General features: G+C 38.4%; 2 protein-coding genes and 1 long non-coding RNA gene across 4 annotated transcripts; all 3 read left to right on the top strand.

Annotated features, from left to right (window-relative positions):
• Positions 1–1944: 1944 nt before the first annotated feature.
• On the top strand, positions 1945–4471 carry LOC115972813. 2 transcript variants are annotated; one of them, XR_004087544.1, is made up of 4 exons: positions 1945–2017; positions 2204–2246; positions 3196–3262; positions 4130–4471. It is a non-coding gene; the product is annotated as an uncharacterized LOC115972813 (long non-coding RNA). The 2 variants fall into 2 exon arrangements; XR_004087545.1 differs by lacking the exon at positions 4130–4471 and adding an exon at positions 3834–3870.
• Positions 4472–8422: 3951 nt separating this feature from the next.
• On the top strand, positions 8423–10219 carry LOC115972817. The gene is made up of 3 exons (XM_031093062.1): positions 8423–9223; positions 9371–9727; positions 9875–10219. Exons 1-3 carry the CDS (start codon positions 8423–8425, stop codon positions 10217–10219), a joined length of 1503 nt encoding a protein of 500 aa, XP_030948922.1.
• Positions 10220–11602: 1383 nt separating this feature from the next.
• Positions 11603–12664, top strand: LOC115972816. The gene has a single exon (XM_031093061.1). It carries the CDS (start codon positions 11603–11605, stop codon positions 12662–12664), a length of 1062 nt encoding a protein of 353 aa, XP_030948921.1.
• Positions 12665–15193: the final 2529 nt, after the last annotated feature.

Genomic DNA, 15193 nt, shown 5'->3' with positions numbered 1-15193 from the left:
GTAATTTTTTTTGGTTTTTGGGGTATTTTGGTCATTTCGTAGGTTTCATGGTTATATTTTAATATTGTTGGTCCTCGAGTCACATCTTACAATTTTTTTTAGCTATCACATTATATTTTAGTAATTTTTAGTGAGGAATTATATTTTATTAATTTGAAGTATTAAATTAAAATATATTAAATTAGTTTGAATTATTAAATTCAATTTTGTTAAATTGAATTATTAAAAAATATTTTTATTGATTAATATAATTTATTTTATTAATTTATTAAAAAATATTTTTATTAATTAATATAATTTTTATTAATCAAGAAAATGCTAATGGAAAGACCTATCCCAGCGCTTTTAAAAGCGCTGGAATAGGATACACCTATTCCAGCGCTTTAAAAAGCGTTGGGATAGGCCTCTCTCCATAAAAGAATGGAGAGACCTGTCCCAGTGCTTTTGAAAGCGCTGGAATAGGTGGACCTTATTCCAGCGCTTCAAAAAGCGCTGGGATAGGCCTCTCTCCATGAGGGAATGGAGGGACCTGTCCCAGCGCTTTTGGAAGCGCTGGAATAGGTGGACCTTATTCCAGCGCTTTCAAAAGCGCCGGGATAGGATCACTTATTCCTTTATGGGGATAGACCTGTCCCAGCGCTTTCGAAAGCGCTGGAATAGGGTCACCTATTCCAGCGCTTCCAAAAATAGGTCTCCAAAAACGCTAGGATAGGTCCCTCGTACCACTTTAAAAATTTTCAACTTCCCACTTATTTTTTTCACCTTCCCACCACTTTGGTCTCTCATTTTTGGTCTCCCACTTCTTTAGTTCAACTGTTTTCCTCTCACCCACATTTTTTCTCCCTCTCCCTCTTCCTTAACCCACTTCCCCTCCTCCTCTCTTCTTCTTTACTCAAAACCCACCATTTCTTTTCCAAAATTTTAAGCACAAAAATACTACCCAAAACCACAGACCCTATCCAAAGCAAGGTAAGTCTCTCTAGCTCTCATTTATATTTCGTAGCAATATTTGTATATATATTTGTTGTTAAATTTCTAGTTTTTTAGTTTTGATTTTGGTTGAAGTTTGGTTTGGGTTATGTGTATATTTTTGTGTAACTATTGGTTGATTGTGTGGGTTTTAGTTTTGGATTTGGTTTTGGTTAAAGTTTACCCAAAGCAAGGTAAGTCTCTCTAGCTCTCATTTCTATTTTGTAGCAATATTTGTATATATATTTGTTGTTAAATTTCTGGTTTTTTATTTTTGATTTTGGTTGAAGTTTGGTTTGGGTTATGTGTATATTTTGTTTAACTATTGGTTGATTCTAATAAAGCCATTTAAAGGCATTTGTATTTTTTTTTTTCCTAATAATGAATTTGGGTTAGTATTTAGTGAGAAGTTAAACCTTAAGTGTGTAAAATTTAGTTGTATTTGATTTTTTAACAATGCAGAGAAAATGTGAGTTACTTTGAATTTTACAGTAGTGAATTTGGGATATTTATAGGTATTGGAACAAGTGGGGTTTGAGGTAATTGATGGTGGAGAATGGAAGTTCTGGAAGTATGTGGAGGAAGCTGAGTTTGGACTAGGGTTGCCGGTTCATACTATTTTCATTATGGGAAAACTGCTGGTAGGGGATCGAAATTTACTAGGTTTGTGTGTATATATATATGCTTTATTAATTTTTTTTAATTATCATATACAAGTTTAATTTTTTTTTTTTTTGCAATGATAAATATGAGGGATGTCTTCATTGGGTCTTACATTAAACACATTTGAGAAAAAAACTATTTTTTTTTTTTTAGTGCTTGCTTTAAGAGCTTGTCTATTCATGCAATGGTCTTTGACACTTTTATACCTTGATTTAATTGTGAGAATTTCTTAATCACATGAAAAATTTCTAAGTGATGTCCACTTTAGTTATGCCTACAAATTTTGTTTCTTTACCTCTATAGTTTTACTTGTGTTTAGGATCAACAAAGTAGGGAGCTTTCTCAATGTCATGTATCTAAGCTAGCCAAGAAACTGAGGGTGAAGGTATGAGTGATGAGTTGGTACTTTTCACCCTTATTTATGATATTACTAAGTTCATTTGTATTATTGCTATTGTTGTATTTCTTTTACAAGTTTAGTGTGAAGTTTTTTTTAACCCTTAACTACAATCTTGTTTTAGTCATTTAATTTTACCAATTATTTAGTTTTTATTTGTTGATTGTTTTTCAGGAAGAAGAGGTAAAATTGAAGCCTGTTATTGCATTCGATTGTGGTATGGTCTTCTTATAAGAGTTCTTTCAATGATTTTTAGTTACATCTTGATGTAATTGAGATGTGAAAAGGCTAATGCATTCAGTACTAATAACTGAACGGTTTTTTGATTTTGGTCCTTTCATTTCATGGCCTAAAATGTGGCCATTTCTTTTATTAGTAGATTTTTAGGTTATGGGTCAAATGTCCTTGTCTCACCATCCTTATTGAGTATCTAGACTTGGCTACGTTATATATATATATATATATTCCCCCACCCCCCTTTTTTGCCAACATGGTACTTTGCAGGGCATTTCTGTCAAACTGAAGGCTTTCATTCATCTATGTCAATTCATGTCTGGTTTCTTAGCCAACCATTTCGTCTGAAGTGGACCCAACTCATTGAATTTTATTTTTTGAGTGCTTAATGTAGCATTGACCAAGTATACTAGTACTAAAAATATAGCTAACATTTGCAAACAGCTAGTTCCAAATAACAATCTAAATTGACCTGAATGACAATAATGTATAAATACTATTATTTAATATGTAACATGCCTTTGCAATTTGAAAATTAAATAATTTCTACCATTTTTATTCCTTTTGAATTGATGAGTGAGTTTTGCTCTTGACTTCTTGCAATCTTTTTTTTTTTTTAAAATTTTTTTTTATACTAAAAATACTTGCATAGTGTAAGAGAGTGCAAGATTTTAGATACATCATCTATCAATATATATCCCAAGAGAGAAAGAGAGAGAGAGCTACAACTACAACTAGAACTACAAGTCTGTTATGGCACGTCTAATTTATCAATATTTCAAACATGAATCAAGCAAGTGCCTTTAACAATGCTTCTATGCATTAATCTTTCCACTCAATTTAGTTGATAATTTTATTTTACTTTGTCATTGTATTTTTTATTAAAATAAAAAACAACTCAATTCTGACTATTGGATTTGTTAAATTGCTAGATTAAACATTTGGTGGCTACTGCAATATCTTTAGCATCCCCTGTGGAGCAAAGCAAGGTAGCAACTAGTAAGTTAACCTCTCATTCTTTGACTACGTATGATTAAATTATTAAATAGCTCATGTTTATTGTGGAACAAATGCAAACTAGCAAAATATTGGAGCTTATCTTCTGGTTTGTATATCTTTGTACACCTCTCCCTATTTTAGTTTATAGTTTGTTCTCTCAATGTACTTAGTTTAGTAGTTTCTTCTCTTTTTACATGATTTTGGACGTGAAGTCACCTAATTTACGTCTTTTAAGTGATCTTAGTAGTCTATAATTTAGACTTAGATTTTGTAAGATTAGCAGCTCATTGTAAGTTTGAGTTCCTCTTTCTGGGAGCAAACCAATGAATTGCTCAAGGGAGAGTAAAATCTACTTCAAAATACCCTATTAGTATATAATTATATGTCAAATTTTTTGTTGTGGTGAGTTGTTGATTTGGAGCAAGTGGGTGGCTTGCACGGTGATATAAGGTGGTTTACTTTTCATTATTGGGAGTGTTGATTGTCTTGTGAATATTGTGATATTATTGTTCAACTATGTGTGAATTTATTTTATCTCCTCTTAGTAAATTCAAATATTCTACTGTGGTAGGTTGTTGATTTGGAGCAAGCGGGTTGTTTGCACGAAGATATGAGATAGTGTATTTTATTTTGGGAGTGTTGATTGTGTTGTTCCTATTGTGCTATAATTATTGATAATGAACTTAGTCATTCTTGCTGGAATTTCCTTAATAATTCTACCTTTTATGTGATCATCTAAGTTTACTTTTTATCTATTGCTACTTGAGTAATACTCATGCATTGGTGTGTTCAGTGATTAGCCCTAGGCAGACCAAGTATGGATCTAACTTGACTTAGACTTATATTTTTTAGTTTTGTGAACACTAGGTTCCTAGGTGATTGGAGTGGTCTAGCATCTTAAAGCTTTTTCAACATAAGCTATGGAGTCAAATTCAAGGCATTCTTGATTATTACCCATGATTAAGTTCAGATTTTTCATCATCGATAAGTATATGTATGGCTCCTTTGGAAGAATGGGCATGGCAATTTATGGTACAAGGACAATTACTTAATGCCCTTGATGAGAGATTGATGGCTAGAGGTGGGTTTGATGAGGGGAAGATTGAGTTGGATGAGTTAGAAAGTGAGGACATGGATATATATTTGCTCCAAAAAATGAAATCCAAGGATATGTGGTCTGAGTTTGAACAAAATTATGGCTCTTCATTATAGCCAACATTTGAAGATATTCTTGATTATTACCCATGATTAAGTTTAGATTTTTCAACATTTGAAGATTTTTCATCATTAATAAGTATTGTATTTGCTATTGTAAATAATTATAAGTAGATATATTTAATTTGTTGGTTTAATGTGGTATTGTATTTGCTATTGGAAAATATGAATTATGATTCATTACAGGTGTTATAAAATAAGTATTGAAAAATATGTATTTTAGGTACATTACAGATGCTAAAATTTTTTTTTTAAAAAAAGGATCTATACCAGCGCTTTTGAAAGCGCAGACATATGTCCTTTTAAATTATACTGATTCACGACCTATACCAGCACTTTTGTGAGCGCTGGAATAGGTATAGTCTATACCAGCGCTTTCAAAAGCGTTGGTATAGGCCTTTTAAATTATATTGATTTAAGACCTATACCAGTGCTTTTGAAAGCCTTGGCATAGGTAGTACCTATTCCAGCGCTTTCAAAAGCGCTGGTATAGGTCTTGAACCAATATGATTTAAAAGGCCTATACCAGCGCTTCAAAAGCGTTGGTATAGGGCATATGCCTTTCCCAGCGCTTTTGAAAAGCGCTGGGACAGGTCCGTCGACCCTATACCCACATTCACTGCGCGGCGGTTTGAAGCGCTGGGAAAAAAAACGCCGGGACAGGAATTTATCCCAGCGCTTTCTGGGGCTATCCCAGTGGTTTCGAAAACGCTGGGATAGCCCTGTTTTTTTGTAGTTTATGTAAAAGCTGCACTGAATGTAGCTTAATGTTGTCTAGGCAAGTGACTTTTCTAGCCCACCAAAATCTCTCTCTCTCTCTCTCTCTCTCTCTCTCTCTCTCTAGTTAGGAGAGAGTACATGAAAGAAAACAAGTAACAAAATTTGAGTGGTTCTTTTCTTCCTTTTGGTTTTGTCATCTTCTGTCCCTTTATCCTCTTCTTCCTCTCTTCTCATTCATTTTGTTTTTTTTTTTTTTTTCTTTTCAATTATTATTATCTGTTTTGGTTTTTTTTTCTCCTCATTATTTTTTAAAGCATTTTCTCATATGTTTTTGGTGGTTTTTAAAAAAAATGAAGTGCTTATCCATACACAATTTTTAATAAAAATATAATGTGTTACTTAAACAAAAAAAATCTAATAGGAGTATAAAAGTAAATTTATACAAATTGTATTTTTCATAATCTCATTTTTTTTTCTCAACCAAATGAAAATGTTTTTCACCCTTCCACTTTTTCACCCCTCAAACCAAACACCATGAGAAATAACTAAAATCTCTTCTATCTATCCACTTTTCTATCAACTCTCCATTTTCTATTCTCTTACATCTTTACTCTTCCAACCAAATGGAATGGGAGAAAATTTTCAACTAAAGTTGTACCTTTTACAATTAAGGATGGACTCAACAATTCACAAAATTGATTATTGGATGAAGATGTGTGGAAAGTAATGTTTGTGAAGTCTAATTATTTATAGTTCAAGGTAAATTTAACACAAGGAGTGTAATTTGAGATGAATTATAACTATGGATGGGCTAATAAATTTTTAAAATAATTATTAGATATTCTTGGAGTACAATGACGTAGTACTTCATTTTCTTACATTCATGTAAAATCACACTAATTAAATTTATGTTGAAATTCACTATAAATATGAGAGGAGAGAGTGGGGCTAGCCCAAGGCCCCTATAAAAAATGTCTACCCCTAAAGAAAAAAGGCCCCATCCCCACTATAACTGGCCCAAAATTTTATAAAATAAAAAAAATTTAAATGGTTGTGCACTTTTAAAAAAGAAAAAAAAAAGAAAAAGAAATGATGCTAAAAGTACCACAAATTTTACTATGAGCTTACAAACTAATATGTCACCAATCATAAAAGAAAAACAATTCATTAATTAGGTTTTTGAAGTTCATCAATCATAGTCACTATTACGTCATATTATTAAAAATTTTGTGGTAACTTTAAAATATTTTTAAAAAAGTAGCAAATTTGTTAGATCATCAATGATGGTTAATATTCCCTAATACTTTAAGACTTTAATTTTTGTAAACCAATCTCCTACAAAACCACACACCAAATAATCTCTCTCTCTCTCTCTCTCTCTTAAAAGCAGGATATAAAACTAAAAATTGAATTACATCATTATTTAACTATGCAGCATCATATATTCAAGATAAATAAGTTCATTTTTTTTAAATAATTCATTTTATTTCTTTTTGTTAAAATTTTTGCTTCAACTATTAAATTCTCTACATAAAATTAACCTTAGTTTGGTTAGTATTATTCATCAAAATATGTATTTAATGCATCAAATTAACCTTGATTTGATTAGTTTTAAATATTTTTTAAAAATTAATATTTACATATAAAATGCCTCACATAAATTTTTTTCCTTAGGCCCCGAATTATGTTAGGCTAGCCCTAGGAGAGAATACCACTGCAAACACTCCATTTTGTTCTGTCCTAAAACATGCACAATGTGTTAGCAGATAACCCCAAAAATGCCTAAACCCATTTTCAAGCCCTTTTAGTAATTTCCTTACTAAAAGTGAGTAATGGAGTACACTAGTCATTAACTCATTTATCACATATCATGAAAATGATCTCGAGGTTCTAACAATCACAATGATGCGTTCAGTTTCCAAATCGGACATTAGGATTGAAAGATATCACAAGATCAAGTTTTAATAGTTTGCATGTATTCATTTGTGTGAAACCTATCACACGTGATTAATTGAAATTAATTATGATTGGTTAACAATTAAAATTAATTAAATGAATTTCTATAATTGGTGGAATACTTTTGTTAAAATGTGATTTGTTGCATGGAAATAAAAGAAATAAGCTAATAATATTAAATTTGGACCGATAATTATGTTTTTAGGGTAATTATCTTTAAAATAATTATTTTAAAAACTTAATTATCAACTTGGGATGAGTTTTAGCAAGAATATGGTTCTAAAATACGTCCAAGCCTTTTCAACTCAAAAAATCGTTGAAAAGAGTCTATAAACGTGTAAAAAAAAAATGAAATTTGGACAAGTCAGGTAAAAGATATATTTTTCCAATTTAAAACTCACCAGATCTAATTTTTTTGGGAGAAACCTCACCCTAATTCATGTGTATTGACTTTCAAGACAATTTTAGCTTATTTTCAAGCAACTATCACTCCTATAAATAAAGAGAAAACCCAAAATTCAGTACCCCTTCCCCTAATGTAAAAGAACTTTTTGAAGTCCTTTAGAACTCTTGATCTTCATTAGACTAGAAAATTCTAAAGCTTATTCACTTCAAGACTTTCTGATGGGAGTTACGAGAATGAAATTACCTTGACAAAGTCAACACTAATGACGAGGTCATCCCTAGTGACGAGGAAATCAGTCATCACTGACGAAGGAAGGAAAATCATTCAATGAAGCCAGCCAGTAACCTGAGCAGTTACGAAACCAGCAAAACAGACCGTTGGGAGCCTATTAAAAGCCCCATTATTGGGCTGGAGGCGTTACTAAGAAAGGCATTAACACTCCAACGGCTAGCAACCAAAATCACATATATAAAGCCCTTATATTGGTAGCAGAAGGTACAGATACTGACACTCTAAGAAAATACCCATTACTATTCTAGTTCATTCATTTCCATTTGGCAAATTGCTTTTCTGTTCTAACTTTGGTATCGAAGGCGTTGTGGCAAGCACCACACCGGTGACCCTCTTAAAGGATACATTGGTGCTGACAGGGAGTTCCATCTGCCCATTTTGATTGACGAATTCACGCTTCATCAGTTTGGTGCTGTCTGTGGGGAACGACATTTTCAGATTCATATTTGAAAACATAGTTTCCATCAACCCTCTACATTCAAAAGGAATCCAACCCAAATTCAGCAGCCTTGGCCTAGCAAGTTCAAGCCCTTACGGCCACCATTGAAGAACTCACCAAACAAAACCAGGAAATGAAGCTACGACTCCAGCAGGTTCAACAGGCTGAACAGGAAGAAAACCAGTCCAAGGGCAACCTGGAAGGAGAAGGGGATAGCCACAGGAGAGATACCCCTCAAAGGCCAACTACTCCGGACGAGCAGAACTCAGATCTTCTTCGAGAAATGAGGAAGGAGATGGACGAACTGAGGAGCGCCATTAAGGAGAAGACGGATCAAAGTGTAGATAGAATGGTAAGGGCTATGGACTCGCCTTTCACCACGGCGGTACTTGAATGCCCTGTACCGTCAAAGTTTTGCTTACTTCAACTTGAGCCGTTCGACGGACTCAGAGACCCCCAGGATCATCTTAATACCTTTAAGACGACTCTAGGTCTTCAACAACCACCTGACGAGATACTGTGTCATTCCTTTCCTACCACTCTCAAAGGAGCTGTAAGAGAATGGTTCATGAAGTTGCCAACCTCATCCGTAGACAACTTCGAGCAATTAAGTAATGCCTTCTTGCGCCATTTCATAGGGGGGCAACGTCCAAAGAAGCCAGCAGACTACTTACTCACCATTAGACAGGGAGAAAAGGAAACCCTGAGGTCATATGTCAAACGCTTCACCCGAGAGACTCTGGAGGTGGACGAAGCTGATGACAAGGTGCAGCTGACGACCTTCAAAGCAGGATTGAGGTCCAGAGATCTCGTGGCCTCCCTCGCAAAGAATCCGCCAAAGATGATGGCAGAAATGCTCCTGAAAGCACAGAAGTACATGAATACTGAAGACGCTTTAGCGGCCATAAAGGATGCAAAGAAGCCAGGAGACAAGGCAAAGAAAGAAGATGACCGTAGGGGGCAAAAGAGAGAGTGACCGGACCGTCGGAACAATGACAGGAATAGGAGGAAGGATGATAAAATTTCTCAAACGGTAAGATTTACTCCTTTTGTTATGCCTGTTGGCAAAATTTTCACGCAGATCAAGGACGAGCGTTACCTCAAATGGCCAAGACCATTGCACTCATCCCCCAATGTCTGCGACAAGAACAAGTACTGCCGGTTCCACAAAGATCACGGCCACAACACGGAAGACTGTAGAGACCTAAAGGAGCAGATAGAGGAGTTGATATGTAAAGGGAAGTTACAGAAATATGTGAAGAAGGGAGAATATAGTAAATTCAGGGACGATAATAAAGGCCAGTATGAATCCTTTTCCCGGGATGACGACCGTCCGTCCCAACCTCCACACAAAGTGATCGGGGAGATAAAGACGATTACAGGAGGGTCATTTTCAGGAGGATCGTTTAAATCACTCAAGAAGGCATACCAAAGGCAGGTAAACAATGTCCACACCGTAGCTCCGTCTAAGCATAGACGAACATACCAGGACATGTCCTTCAATGAAGGAGACGCCATAGGAGTGAAGTAGCCCCACAACGGTCTCTTGGTCATAATGCTAAGTATAGAAAGGTTTAATACCAAGAGGATCCTTGTCGACAATGGCAGCTTCCCAGACATCATCTACCTCCCAGCCTTCCAGCAGCTGAGACTAGATCCGAGGAGACTGTGCCCTTTTGACTCTCCACTCGTCAGCTTCAGCGGAGACAAGGTATACCCCAAGGGCATAGTGACATTGACAGTGACGGCGGGGGCCTACTCGGTGCAGTTGACCCGTCAGATAGACTTCTTAGTGGTGGATTGCCCTTCATCTTACAATGTCATCATTGGGAGGCCCACGCTCAACAAGTGGAAAGCGGCAACGTCAACCTACCATTTGAAGGTAAAATTCCCAACAGATAATGGCGTCGGTGAAGTGAAAGGAGATTAAGTCCTAGCAAGAGAATGCTATCAAGCCGTCCTGACTGCGAAGGACAACCACACATGGATGATTGAAGAAAAGGAAGAAGATAGAATGGAGGCCCTGGAAACGGTGGAACTGGTAGAAGGAAAAGCGAACAAGACGACCAAGATAGGAACGACGTTAAGCCCTGAGATGAGAACAAGACTCATAAGGTTCCTTAGAGAGAATCTAGATGTCTTCGCATGGAGCCACGAGGACATGCCAGATATAGCTCCAGAAGTCATCCAGCATAAGTTGAATGTGAACCCGGAGCGGAAACCTGTCTAGCAAAGATGAAGAAGCTTTGCCCCAGAACGAGATCAAGTAGTTGCAGAGGAAGTTACCAAACTCCTGACGGTAGGGTTCATCCGGGAGGTGTACTATCCTGAATGGCTCGCGAACGTCGTCCTAGTAAAGAAAGCAAACAGAAAATGGAGGATGTGTGTAGACTTCACCGTCCTGAACAAGGCATGCCCAAAGGACAGCTTCCCACTACTGAGAATAAACCAGCTCGTGGACTCTACAGCCAGGCACAAGTTATTGACGTTCATGGACGCCTTCTCAGGGTATAACCAGATAAAGATGGCTGAGAAAGACCAGGAGAAGACCACTTTCATCACAAGTTAAGGACTCTATTGTTATAAGGTAATGTCTTTCAGATTGAAGAATGCTGGGACTACGTATCAAAGGCTGGTGAACAAAATGTTCAGTCAACAGATTGGCAGGAACATGGAAGTATACGTGGATGATATGCTCATCAAGAGTAAGGAAGAGCTCACACATTTGGACGACCTGAAGGAGATGTTTGCAACCCTCAAAAAACACTAGATGAGGTTGAATCCAAGTAAGTGTGTTTTTGGGGTAGTTTCGGGAAAATTCCTGGGATTCATGGTATTTCAAAGAGGAATAGAAGCAAACCCAGAGAAAGTGTAAGCCATTATCGACATGACGTCACCCAGGACCGTCAAGGAAGTTCAAAAACTCATAGGAAGGATAGCAGCTTTGAACAGGTTCGTCTCTAGGGCTACAGACAAATGCCTGACCTTTTTCAAGACCTTGAAGCAGGCTTTCGCCTGGACTAACGAATGCGAAGCAGCATTCCAAGAACTAAAGCGTTACCTGAGTAGTCCACCCCTTTTAAGCCCGTCCAAAGAAGGGGAAGACCTATACTTATACTTGGCAGTGTCAGCCTCAGCAGTAAGTGCAGCCCTGATCAGAGAAGAGGGCACGAAGTAGCTCTCAATTTACTACGTCAGCCAAGCCTTGCAAGGAGCTGAGTCTAGGTACCCAAGGATTGAAAAGATCGCGTTTGCGTTAACAGTAGCCTCGCGCAAGCTAAGGCAATACTTTCAGGCAAACCCCATCCTCGTAATGACGGACCAACCGATCAAGAAATCAATGAACAAGCCTGAGGCAGCCGGAAGAATGGTCCAATGGGCAATTGAACTTAGTCAATTTGACATCAAGTACCATCCCAAAACGGCGATCAAGGTGCAAGCTTGGGCAGACTTCATCGCAGAGTTCACCCTTCCGGATGAAGACAGACTTACCAACGAAGTAGATAGATGGACGATACAAATTGATGGTTCGTCAGGCCAGAGGAAGGGGGGAGTAGGGGTCGTCATAACCACCCCCGACGGAGAGGTGCTGAAATATAGGGTCCAACTAAAATTTTCGACTACCAACAATGAAGCTGAATATGAGGGAATATTAATGGGATTGAGGCTTAGAAAGGCACTTGGAGCTAAGAACCTGTTAATCCAAAATGATTCAAAACTAGTAATGGGGCAGATTAGAGGGGAGTACGAAGCGAAGGAAGAAAGGATGCAGAAGTACCTCAGGTTGACGAAACACCTAACTCGGGAATTCGATACAGTGGAGTTCATGCAAATCCCAAGAAGCCAGAATATGGGGGCAGACAAAGTCTCGAAACTAGCGTCATCAGAAAAAGGGGATATTAGCATGGATTTGACGATGGAAATCCAGAAACACCCTAGCATTGAAGAGGTCTCGACATTTACCATCCAGAGCGCAAACAGCTGGATGACACCCATAATGTCCTTCCTCCAGGACGGGCACCTCCCTCAGAACACAGAAGAAGCTAAGAAGGTCAAGAAGAGGGCAGCTAGGTTCACAATCCTTAATGACGCCTTATACAAGAGAGGCTTCTCCATGCCTTATTTGAAGTATGTCGATGAAGAAGAAGCTAGATACATACTGGAAGAAATCTATGGAGGAGTTTGCAGCGACCACGCTGGTCCCAGATCCCTGGTGAACAAGGTGATACGGACAGGATATTTCTGGCCAACTATGCAGGTGGATGCTGTTGAGATCGTCAAGAGGTGCGACAAGTGCCAGCGATACGGGAACGTGCAACGGCTTCTAGTAGAGAAACTGACGACCATATCCTCCCCGTGGCCATTTGTACAATAGGGGATCGACATCATCGGCCCACTACCCCAAGGTAAAGGTCAGGTAAAATTCCTACTTGTTGCTATTGATTACTTCACAAAATGGGTTGAAGCAGACGCTCTAGCAACTATCACCGAAGTAAGAATACGGAGCTTTGTGTGGAAGAATATAATATGTAGGTTCGGGATCCCCTTGACGATCATATCAAATAATGGGAGGCAGTTCGACAGTTGAGGGTTCAAAGACTTCTGTTCAAACCTTGGGATCAAGAATCAGTTCTCGTCCCCGGGGCATCCCTAGGAAAATGGACAGACGAAAGTGACGAATCGAACGCTGCTCAAGATTATCAAAACCAAGTTGGACGACGTGAAGGGTGCATGGCCAGAAGAATTACCTAATGTCCTATGGGCTTACAGAACCATAGCAAGAACCCTAATAAGAGAGACCCCCTTTAGGCTTACCTATGGCACAGAAGTAATAATCCCAGTCGAAGTGGGAGTAACAAGTGTTAGACGAGGGACATTCAACTTAGGGTGCAATGACGATGAACTACGACTTAACCTGGACTGTTTGGATGAAGTAAGAGACAACGCATCCAGCAAGATGACGAAATACCAGCTGAAGATGGTCGAATACTACAATAAAAGGCCTAAACTCAGACGACTGGACATAAGAGACCTCGTCCTGCGTAAGACCACCACAGCAACTAAAAACCCTACCCAAGGAAAGCTGGGTCCCACATGGGAAGGGCCTTATCGAGTTACTCATTACTCAAGACAAGGCAGTTACCACCTTGAAACCCTAGACGGACAAAGACTCCCTCGACCATGGAACATCGAGCATTTAAAAAAGTACCACAAGTAGATGTAACAAACAGACATGTTCATTCTTGAAGTTAATAAAAGAATTATTCCTCTAATGTCTTTGTGTAAGCAGGTCTAGCTAATCGTACGACATTAAAAAAAAGGGGTTAAGTAACAAGATTCCACCTTGACGGATGTAAGTTACTGACGATCCCCCCAACGAGTTCAAGGCATAAAAAAAAGTTAAGTAACAAGATTCTGCCTTGACGGATGTAAGTTACTGACGATCCCTCCAATGGGTTTAAGGCATAAAAAGTTAAGTAACAAGATTCCGCCTTGACGGATGTAAGTTACTGATGAAGCCCAAGTGACAAGATTCCTTAAATGGATGTAAGTCACCACCAAAAAATGGCTAAGTGATAAGATTTCGCTTTGACGGATGTAAGTCACTAACGCAGGCACAATCCTTTAGCAAGTGCAAACGACAAGATCTCGCCTGACGAATTCAGGCTACTGACGAATCCACAAAAAATAAAGGAAGAGAGGAGAGGGAGAAAAAGAAAAGGGACAAGAACCTTGCAACAAATCAAAACAAAACTCAGGCTATATCTAAGCCCTTCCAAAGGATCAAGAGTGACAAACAAATCATGGACGAACGGAGAAATCACAGCTAAGAAATTTATGCTAAGTACAAGGTATGGATGAACTCAAAACATCACAGGCATGTTAGTTACCAACAAAAGCATAGTCATATAGACAGGAAAATGCAAAATCATAAAGCCAATTAAAGCCCAAAAACAGTGGGCAATTATCCTTGTTCTTCCTAAAGACCCATAAAACACTGGGCCAAGAAATATTGTTCTCCAAATAGATTAAAAAAAAAATGCTATCAGGAAGCCCAAAACATAAAGGGCAAAATTACACAAGTATCAGGTCCGGGCATTAGTAGAAGCGTCAACGGGGATATCGTCAGTGGCAGGAGTGTCACCAGATGGGAGGGAATCACCAGGGGTGTCACCTTCAGGGGCCGATGACTGAGCAGCCTCGTCAACAACAATCTCTTGATCTACCACTTCCAGATCCAGGCTCGGCAGGTCAACCCTGGTAGGATGCTTGACGAGATACCTACGTAGGAGCTCGAAGCCCTTGAAATACCAATTAAAGAGCACTATGGAGAACTCCTCAGTTTGCTGGAAGGCTTCAACGGACCTAGAAGCGATCGTTTTAAGCTTTTCTTTGGCCCCTTGAAGCTGGTCGTCCTTCTCTAGGTTTAGCTGACGCTCAACCCTAAGATCGGCATTCAGGGCCTTGACCTTTTCTTTCAAAGCAGCAGCCTCGTCCATTGACTCTATAAGATCCTTCTTCAACGTGGAGTTCTCCTTTTCCAAAACCTCCATCCTGGACGCCAAAGATGCCAACACCTGACAAAGCAAATTAAGTTCGTCAGTAAAAAAAAAAAAAAAGGGAAATTTATATGGAGAACAAGGAGAATGCAAAAGTGGTTTTACCTAGACGATCTTGTGTACATGCTGACTCGCAACTACGTTGAGAGGCACTCCAGAGAAGACCTTGAGGTCCTCAGCCTTTACAACGTCATGTGCCCGCTCCACGACCACACCCTCGTCGTCCCAGAAGGACGAACCCACTTTCTCCTTCTCCTTCTCCTTAGTCGACGTTTGCTGCCTTTTGGAGGAAGGGGTGGGAATTTCCTCGATTGAGGTAGCCGGAGAAGCCACCCGCAAGCTCT

The sequence above is a fragment of the Quercus lobata genome, unplaced genomic scaffold (genome assembly GCF_001633185.2).
Source record: "Quercus lobata isolate SW786 unplaced genomic scaffold, ValleyOak3.0 Primary Assembly Scq3eQI_53, whole genome shotgun sequence".
NCBI lineage: Eukaryota > Viridiplantae > Streptophyta > Magnoliopsida > Fagales > Fagaceae > Quercus > Quercus lobata.
This window is presented reverse-complemented; position numbering and strand designations above follow the sequence as displayed.